Below are 9,467 nucleotides of genomic sequence, written 5' to 3'. Positions count from 1 at the left end.
GTTTGGGCCCCCCTGGGGGCCCCCTGGGGGCGGGGCATGGTGCCCATTTTAACAAATTGAGTTCCTAACCCCCTAGGGATGCTACCTGCCAAGTTTGATGAAAATCGGTCTTGGGGTTTTCAAGAAGAAGATGAAAATGTAAAAAGTTTACGCACGACGCACGACGCACAACGGACGTCGGACGAAGGGCAATCGCAATAGCTCACTTGAGCCTTTGGCTCAGGTGAGCTAAAAACTGCATCCCGCTTCATCTACATATTACAAAGTAGCTCATGAAAATATTTCAAAATATATTGTAAACATACTCTGACAGGCATTACAGCTTCTTTAGGTTTACACGATAACTCCATGATCCTGAGGTTCTACTTCTTCCCCTTCTTCCCTTTCTTTCCTGGCTTGGCAAGCAATGATGGATCAATCTGGGAGGGATCAAGTCCTTGGACAGAGAAGAGCCTCTGGGCCCGTTCCTGCAGCGTTCCACCACACTTCATTCCTTTCTCCATCAGCATGTTTTTCAGGCAATCCAACCCAAGCTCTTCCAGCTCAGCCACCGACGAGATGCTCTCTAGGTCTACTTGTCCAGAACTCGGCTAGAGAGAGCGAGAAAAAAAGAGATTGATCACAACATCAGGGCCTACAATTTTTCATAATCTGGTCTTGATGCGCACCATCACACGAACTAAGGATTTGAATATTAGCATGTGGCATTTAATGTAAATTACATGGTAATCCACAAACAGCAAAAATGCTCATAAATGCATAATGCACAGATATCATGAAACATGCACAAACCATTAGATCATGTAAAATAGTGTAAAAGTATAACTCACTGAATTAAGGTTTCATACTGGGCCAATTTCAGTAAACTTTGCTACCTTATGATTTTGTGGATGACAGTCTACATATTTACAAAAATTAATACACGTGTATTTCCAAATTGTTCGAAACTATGTCATATTGATATCATTTTGCAAGAGTTAATCAAGCATGAACAATGCTAAATGTCCACATCATGGAATATTCTGTGTTTACAGTAACCTGGCTGATCTAGCAAACCACGCAAATGCATACACATCTCCAATACAAACACAACAGACTAAACTAAAAAATAATGTTTCTCTCTTTCATTTTCCAACAAAATCTATTGCATACAGTTATAACTTTTCCTAAGTTTGTTCTGAAGCAATGATTTTGTTCAAAGAACTACACTTGTACTTGAGCATTTTATACCTGAATCAGGGAATGAATAGTCGAGTCTGATTTTGAAAGGTAACGACCAGTATAACATACCAATAGGCTACTTACTGGTATGTTGCATGTTCCTGCTTCAGTGGTAACTGATGAAGATGAATTTTGTGCAGCATCATTTGCAGAAGGGGTTGAGCAGTGCCCTTTTGTGACCTCCTCCACAGATGACACCTCCGGAGAAGTTTCACTGCTTGTTTGCTCCTCTGGTCTGGATTCTGATGTTACAGGCAATGGTGAAGATGATGATTCCTCCATGGCTTCTTTCTTTGATTCTCCTCCTTCCCTTGGTTCTATTGCTCCTTCTGTTCTCACATCGTCATTATCATCATCATCATCTTCATTATCACTACCATCTTCATCAATGCCATCAACACCGAGCCTATAAATGAAGCACACAAAATAACCAAAGTGTCAAATTCTGTGTGGGGTATGGACTCGTCTACTGGTAGAACACATCAGAAGTTGTTTGGGTTAGATGTCCAGTTTGTTAACTACATTGTACAAACACATTCAACAAATACAGCATAAATTGATACAGTAGGCCTAGAGTATGACCAACACATGCAGTCGACTCAGTGTAGGCTGATGGTGCCTACAGTAAGTAAAATAATCAGCTAAGTCTATGAACTTTGTATTAAGTCCCAATATGCATTCATAGCCTAATGTGTGTTATTCCTCTGTACACGCAGAAATCAAATATTGCCTAAGCCAATGCATTTTCCTCAGTCCTGTCAAGATCGACTTACGCAGAGTTGAATACTTTCCATGAGAAGACAACTGTATAACACTTATTCCACTAGATAAATTCAAGACAAATATACAAAAAGCAAAAAAAAAAAAAAAAAAAAAAAAACACTATAAAAATATTAGTAATCATTCAGTCAAGTAATCAGTGCAATCAAATGGTACTTTTTTTTTTTCCTTCGGTACTAATGTTGTGAACACACATAAAAAATAGAGAAGTCCTTACCACATGCACTGCTTCTTGATGGTAACATCCTCAACATCATCATCTGAATCAGAATCTTCTGGCACAGCTCTTTTCACTCCTGAAGCTGATGCACCACTGGATCCAGCTGCCTCAATACCTGAGCCATAAAACAGATTCTGTTTTAATGTGAGCCTTAGTGTACAACATTCATGAAAACATACACACAGGAGAGTGTCAAGTCCATGTACACTTGCTGAAATTAAGAAATCACACTTGTGTACATCTGTAACAGTCAAACAAATGATCTGTGTCTCCAGTCACGTGACAATTACATTATGTACACATGACTGAGACTTTGCAACTGATTGACGTCGATGTAGGGCAATTTGTCAATCAGTTGAAATGAAAACATCTCGACGGAAAAATTTTATGAATTTGAATGACTGAGACTTGCTTTTTATTGCAATTCTCACACAGGAAGAGGTACAAGGGAGATGATTTTAAGTCAGGTGACAGTTCCTGCTTTAAAGATTTTAAAGACAAGGTGCTATCACGATGAGTATATTGTTCCACATATAAAACTCTTCAGGCATATTAAGATCTTAACAAGTTGAATAGTGAGAGAAGTGTCCAAAGGAGGCTATAGAAGATGTATGATACAAATTTGCCTAACTGACAATAAGAATTTTTGAACTAAAAAGGTACATGGTTTGTTTGTTTGTTTGTTTTTAAAGGACAAGTTCAACTTCATTAACATAAGGATTGAGAGAATGTAGCAATATTAGTAGAACACATCATTGAATGTTTGAGGAAAATCGGACAATCCGTTCAAAAGTTATGAATTTTTGAAGTTTTTGTGCAGTCACCGCTGGATGAGAAGACTACTGTAGTGTATGATGTCACATGCGTACAACAATATAAGGAAAATATAAAGAGAATTTCACAAAATTTCATCTTTTGAAAAAAGTACACATTCCCTTGACTCGTTACTGACATATGTTATGGGTGATATTATTCCCATTGCCTTTAGAAAGAGGCAAGTCAAGTGCTCTTTTATTATGTGAAAAAGTTAAAATATGTTGAATTTTCTTTACATTTTCTTTGTACTGTTGTGCTCATATGACATCACGAGCCTTAGTAGTCTCCTCATCCAGCGGTTCCAACACAAAAGTTTTAAAAATTCATAACTGTTGCATCGATTGTCCAATTTTCCTCAAACTTTCACTGATGTGTTCTACTTAATATTATCTCATATAATAATGAGCTCAATCCTTATGTTAATGAAGGTGAACTTGTCCCTTAAGACAGCAGGGCGGGTAACAACTGTGACAGAAATGACTGCCAACATAGTGAAAGATAAGAGTGGTACAAAATGATCAGAAAAGAGGATCATTCTCTCCTTTTTTGCGAGCAACAGTTAGCAAACAATGGAGATCACATTACCTTTAGAGACTGCCTCCTCCAGGCTTTCTGTTACAGCTTCTTTCTGTTTGTCGTAGCTTGGATCAACAAAGAAATGTTTTGGTCGAGATCGCATCCTCTCCAGTTTTTCTCTCCTCTTCCTTTCACGCTCTTCCTCTTGCTGCTTTTTCTTCTCGATCCATGTCTGAAGACTATTGGGATAAAGAAGTGATAATCAGAAGTTATCTTAATTTAGAGTGTCAGAGGCATAATGATACAGTCATCCATTAGGGTTTTGCATTAGTGTCTTTCAGAGTTCAAATGTTGTCATTCAGTAGTCATTTCCCCTTAGTGACTGAAATTCACTTTCTTTCTTTATATTGTACATTCACACAAGTTTCATCTAACACTCTTACTATATTTTGCAAGATAATCATGCAGGCTGTCTGGAAAAGGAGAGAAAGAGAGAAAAAAAGGACGACAAGCCTCCTGGCATGAATTCCTTGTTCAGATGCTAATGGTGTAGACTGATAGATTACACAGTAAATGTGATCAGAAAGAAGCATAAATCTTAAAATTCACTACCTACTTTTTCTCATTGTTGACATCTCTCATTCTTCTTCCACTCAAATCACGACAGGCTTCTCTGTTCGTTGTCTTCTCAATCTGGGCACCAATCATTCGAAGCATAGCACCAAATCCTGAAATATAAAGGGAAGGAAATGTAACAAACTGATGGCTAAGCTCATTTAATCACCAAATTCCAGTCCAAAGGAGTGAGGCATCACACTTTACAGTTTTGAAATAGTATGTTAACCATAATATTTACAGGTGACGTTTGTGCATCACTAATTTCAGCAACAGACATACACGTTGTTGTCATCTTATTCACTGATCAATGACACAAAAATAGGTGTTTCAAATAAAGGACACAATGAAATGCATAAAAAATTGGGCTTAAAAAGAATGAAAGCAAGCAGTTGTTGTGGCCATGAATCGGTGACTGCCTGATACAGGAGGAGGATACCATAAAAGGCTAAACTTTTTCTTTGTTCAAAGCGGTGGATGTCACGTTTAAGGCACACAAAATGGTATCACGCAAGAATGTAAAGTTTTTATAAATCAATTCCGAGTCAAAGTAATCAAAGGTTAAGCAGGCACTATGGTAAATGAAAAGGTGACTTACCTCCTTTTCCTCCCTTCAGTCCCAGGATGACTTGATAGGTGGCATCCTGCTCAAGCCTCTCACCATCCAGCAGTGGCTTGCCATTATGCAGCACATGAATGTCTTCAGATGGCAAGTGCTAAAAATTGGACAAATCAAAAACAAAAACAGATGATTAGGTACAATATTCACTGGGTATCAAAATAATGACTTGAAATCAAGCACAACACAATGTTTCACTGCAATATCAATCTGACACAATTGTAGAGAACTTCTATTGCAGTGTCAAACTACACTTGTAACAACAGTGTTGAATGAAGAACAAGTGCAGTAAGCTGAACATCGCAGCCCCCAAATGCCTTGCCAACACATTACAAGTATGTCTGACATTTATTTATTTATTTATTTCCGTTTTATTTCAACAGGGTAGCCCTTTCAGTTAAAAAACTGCTCTACCAAGGGGCCCTGCACAATTAAAAGATACAAAACATATATTCAAATGCACAACGTTACAATCAATCAAAACAAACGTAAACATATCAACCAGATAGAAAAAAGGGGTGTGTTACAAAATTATACTATGATAAAAATACAACATGAATAAGAATGAAAGAAACCGAGAGAATATAATGCGAGTTAACAAACAACTATAACAACAACAACAAAACAAATGATATCTCAGTTCCCGGTGTCATAGAAATAAACATAATATGTATTGCACTCTGTTCTTCCTCGTAAAATATCACAATAGGGTTAAAACTTGAGAGATAAGATTCTACTCTGCTTTTTAAATATAGAAAAAGATGACAAAACTTGCATAAAATGAGGTAAGTCGCTCCAAAGGTTTGACCCTTGATAATGCAGAGATCTCTTATAATATTCCGTACGGGGTGTATTGATTTTTAGTGGGCAAGAGAGTGCATATCGAGTTCGCAAATTGACATGACGAAAAACAACTATTTCTTTTAAATACACTGGCACCATATCATTGATCAATTTATACATAATAAGATACGTTTGGTATTGCCTCGTTTGTATAATCTTTTGCCAGTTTAATTGTCTTAAAATAGTAGTACTGGATATTGAACAATCAGCATTTAAAACCAAACGAGCATATCTATTTTGCAATTTTTGTAATTTCTTGATATTGCACTTTGAACTTCTGCCCCAGATTACAAGACCATAATCAATATGACATTGACTGTTGTCATGTAATTTATAACTGAGATATCTTTTTCACTCTGCTGTGTGTGGACTTAGGGCAAGTACTGTAGGAAACAGGGTACAATTCCCCTTTTTCCATCATTAAGACTAAGTGATCACAAAACTTGGCATGCATATCTCTAGAATCTATACACTGGAGGAATGAGTGAAGCTCACCAATTTCAAAATCTATTCCTCTTACACACCAGTTTGCATGCTTTATCGGGTAAAACGGCATTTGAACTCTGCTTGCCAACAAGATGCAAATGTTGTGTTCAAACTGCTGAACTCACGTGTGCGCAGATAGATCACACAGCAAATTTCAAAGTGAATAGCATAGGATATCTGTGCAGCTGTCTGTTTTGACCGACAAGTATGTCTAATTCCGCGAAAAACTTCTCATTTATAATAATGACATTTGCTGGGTCAGTTTTTTGCTTCTTTAGACAGACACCATTGATACATACGCCATTGCGACGGTTTAAGCCATTTTAGCTTAACGCAACTTCGACCCAGTTCCCCCCCCCCCCCATAAAAATGGTTATTATTATTTTTTCCAGCTTGGTTTTCAAACCAATCTGGAAAAAATATATACAGGATTAATCAGTCAACATTTTGACTCACCTCTTCCACTGTTTCCTCCTGTTTTCTGGTTGTTTTCTCCACTTCTTTGCAGCGCTCCCCAATTCATCACCGCCTTCGTTTGAAAAATGACTGCACGGACGTCTACAGCAAGCCAAATGCTCCATACAATCACTATATTGGTACACTTGCGTTTATTGACTAAAGTACTAGTAAGTTGTTCAAGCTCTAAATTTAACTTCGTAATATTGTGAATGAGCATTTTCATTCACAATATTACGAAGTTAAATTTAGCGCTCGAACAACTTACTAGTACTTTGGTCAATAAATGTAAGTGTACCGATATGCACTTGTCAATGTAATGACTCGCCCAACTACCCCCGGACATGGGTGCGTCATTTCCTCGTTTGGTCCGTCAAATTTGTGACCCAGGTGTTCGTCATTTTACCAGCTTTGTCCGTCAAATTTTTGACCGAGGGGTGCGTCATGGTACGTCACTTGGCTATGGAAAATAACACGCATTATTCTGAACCGAGGGGTGCGTCATGGTATGTCACTTGGCTATGGAAAATAACACGCATTATTCTGAACCGAGGGGTGCGTCATGGTACGTCACTTGGCTATGGAAAACTGCACACATTTTTGCACGCTACCAGTACCGGATACACGTACCGCGAGTGAAATTACAGTGAGCGCTTTCCCGCAGCAAGTGAAAATCAAAGTCGGGAAGCGTTTTGGAATAAGAGGGAAAAATGCTTGCCAGAATCTGGCAAGCAAATAATTTAAAAGCCACCCTTTCTCCTCACATTTTCCCTCCAACAAACCCATGAAATCACGCCTACTCATCTCAAACCAGGGACTGTTCAGCGATGTAACAATTTCAACCTTACTGTCGAACACTTCTAGTGCCTATTGCATATTGCGATGCAACACCAACACACGTTGCTATCGAAGAAAGTTCGTTTATATTCCAATACAATGTGCGTCTAAATAATGTTCTGTGGTGACAAAGGCGAATTTTTGACAGTAAAAGAAGCGGCAGCAGAAGAAGCTGCCTGCCGCATGCCATTTTCTGCTCACGGGATAGACCGACCAACCATACACTGTTAGTACGCTGTGCGAATCCCTACGTACAGTGACTGGGCTGTGTCAAAGAGGTTCGAACCTCTATGGGCTGTGTATAGTTACTCGCGGGAATGCCGTGGCGTGGTGTATACCTGCGCTGCAGTATGCATCCACCGGACTAGCAGTGGCCGCGCACACACAGCGCATCTGCACACACATTGTCATGTATGGATTGCATGCACAGAATACATACTACTGTACGGAATATCGTAGCAGCAGCGTGATGTACGGTGAATGACGGTACGGTGCTTACATCAATACAGGGCCAGGGTAAGGGAAACTTGCCGAAACTTTTACAAATTGTGTTTACGAACCAAAAGAAAATGAAATTGCTTGAATAGAACGTATGCAAAAAAAGTTTCAGTATTTTCAGGGGCGCATCAAATGTACCGAGAATGTCCGTCAAAAAAGTGACCGCCGTGTGCGTCACTTTCAACGTGTTGTCCGTCAAAAAAAGTGACTGTGGTGTCAGTCAAAAACTCCCTGTGGTCAGTCAAAAAATGACCATGACGCACCCATGTCCAGGGGTAGTGGGGTGCGTCATTACATTGACAAGTGCAATATAGTGATTGTATGGAGCATTTGGCTTGCCGTAGACGTTCGTGCAGTCATTTTTCAAACGAAGGCGGCGATGAATTTGGGAGCACTGCAAAGAAGTGGAGAAAACAACCAGAAAACGGGAGGAAACAGTGGAAGAGGTGAGTCAAAATGTTGACTGATTAATCCTGTATGTATTTTTTCCAGATTGGTTTGAAAACCAAGCTGGAAAAAATAATAATAACCATTTTTATGTAGGTCCTAGGGGGAACTGGATCGAAGTTGCGTTAAGCCAAAACGGCTTAAACCGTCATGGCGTATGTATCAATGGTGTCTGTCTAAAGAAGCAAAAAACTGACCCAGCAAATGTCATTACTATAAATGAGAAGTTTTTCGCGGAATTATAGAATCTAGAAGCTGTCTACTTGTCGGTCAATTGTCTGTTGTGAGGGGCCGCGACCGTGTACATTACCGACCATACAGTTAACATTTATAAGCCATCAAACAAGAGGCAGATTTATCCATCTAACAAGTCATAGGACTGTACAGTGTAGAGCTATTTAATATTGGAGTAGAAAATGTGGAACAGAAGTGATACTGCACTGCAACAGCAAACATCTAAACAAGCTCTCACCGAGTCACATCTCAGCAACAACTCGACTAACGTTAGAATAATTAGACTGAACATGATCATTTCTCCTCCTCTTCTCTCTTCTCCTTCTCCTTCTTTTTCTTCTTCTCCTCCTCCTTCTTCATGTTCTTCTTCTTCTTCTCCTCCTCCTTCTTCTTCTTCCCTCGATAAAGTAATTTTAAACGTACAGAGCCAAATATTTACAGGCCACAAAAAATCACAACCCCACTAACACGAAAATCTATATGTGGGACTCGGCTCATGGAGGGCAATCACGTTATTTCCTCACTCAACTTATTAACCTACCTTTTCATGACAAATGAACTCTCGAAGGTCAGTCGAACTGTAGCTAAACAATTCAAGAGGACAACAAAAATGAGTCCCATCGAATATTTTCACAAACACTGACATTTTGACTAGCCACTTGTTTCAGGTGTTTATACGTCGAAACAACGCTGGATCGCTTGAAAGCAAAAAGCTCAACGAAAAAAAAAATAGAACTACTCCCTCTGCGGCCGACTGACGATCGATTGGGCTGCTAGATACGGGGGCCTGTTGTATTCATTTAGCTGGATATAGACATATTACATTTTTGTTTAAATTTAGCATATTTATCTGTAATATTTCAAATTTTAAGGTTAAAA

The 9,467-nt window shown here is 39.0% G+C and overlaps 1 protein-coding gene across 1 annotated transcript; it reads right to left on the bottom strand.

Moving 5' to 3' along the window:
* Window positions 1-247: 247 nt before the first annotated feature.
* On the bottom strand, window positions 248-9,275 carry LOC140231530 (splicing regulator SDE2-like). Its single transcript, XM_072311667.1, has 7 exons — window positions 9,130-9,275; window positions 4,767-4,884; window positions 4,170-4,281; window positions 3,623-3,792; window positions 2,219-2,336; window positions 1,306-1,627; window positions 248-590 (listed from the first exon to the last, which is right to left on the bottom strand). The coding sequence occupies exons 1-7, from the start codon at window positions 9,232-9,234 to the stop codon at window positions 363-365; spliced, it is 1,173 nt and encodes a 390-aa protein (XP_072167768.1). The 5' UTR covers window positions 9,235-9,275; the 3' UTR covers window positions 248-362.
* Between the last annotated feature and the right edge of the window lie 192 nt (window positions 9,276-9,467).

Source organism: Diadema setosum, chromosome 1, assembly GCF_964275005.1.
Source record: "Diadema setosum chromosome 1, eeDiaSeto1, whole genome shotgun sequence".
NCBI classification, from domain to species: Eukaryota; Metazoa; Echinodermata; class Echinoidea; order Diadematoida; family Diadematidae; genus Diadema; species Diadema setosum.
The sequence above is the reverse complement of the archived record's forward strand: the minus strand, read 5'-3'. Positions and strand labels throughout refer to the sequence as shown.

Coding starts and splice junctions, on each gene's coding strand:
- LOC140231530 (XM_072311667.1), bottom strand. CDS start 9,234: ATGTCAGTGTTTGTGAAAATATTCGATGGGACTCATTTTTGTTGTCCT. Junction 3,793..4,169: donor GATGTCAACAATGAGAAAAA/GTAGGTAGTGAA, acceptor TTATCCCAATAG/TCTTCAGACATGGATCGAGA. Junction 2,337..3,622: donor GGAGGAGGCAGTCTCTAAAG/GTAATGTGATCT, acceptor TTTATGGCTCAG/GTATTGAGGCAGCTGGATCC.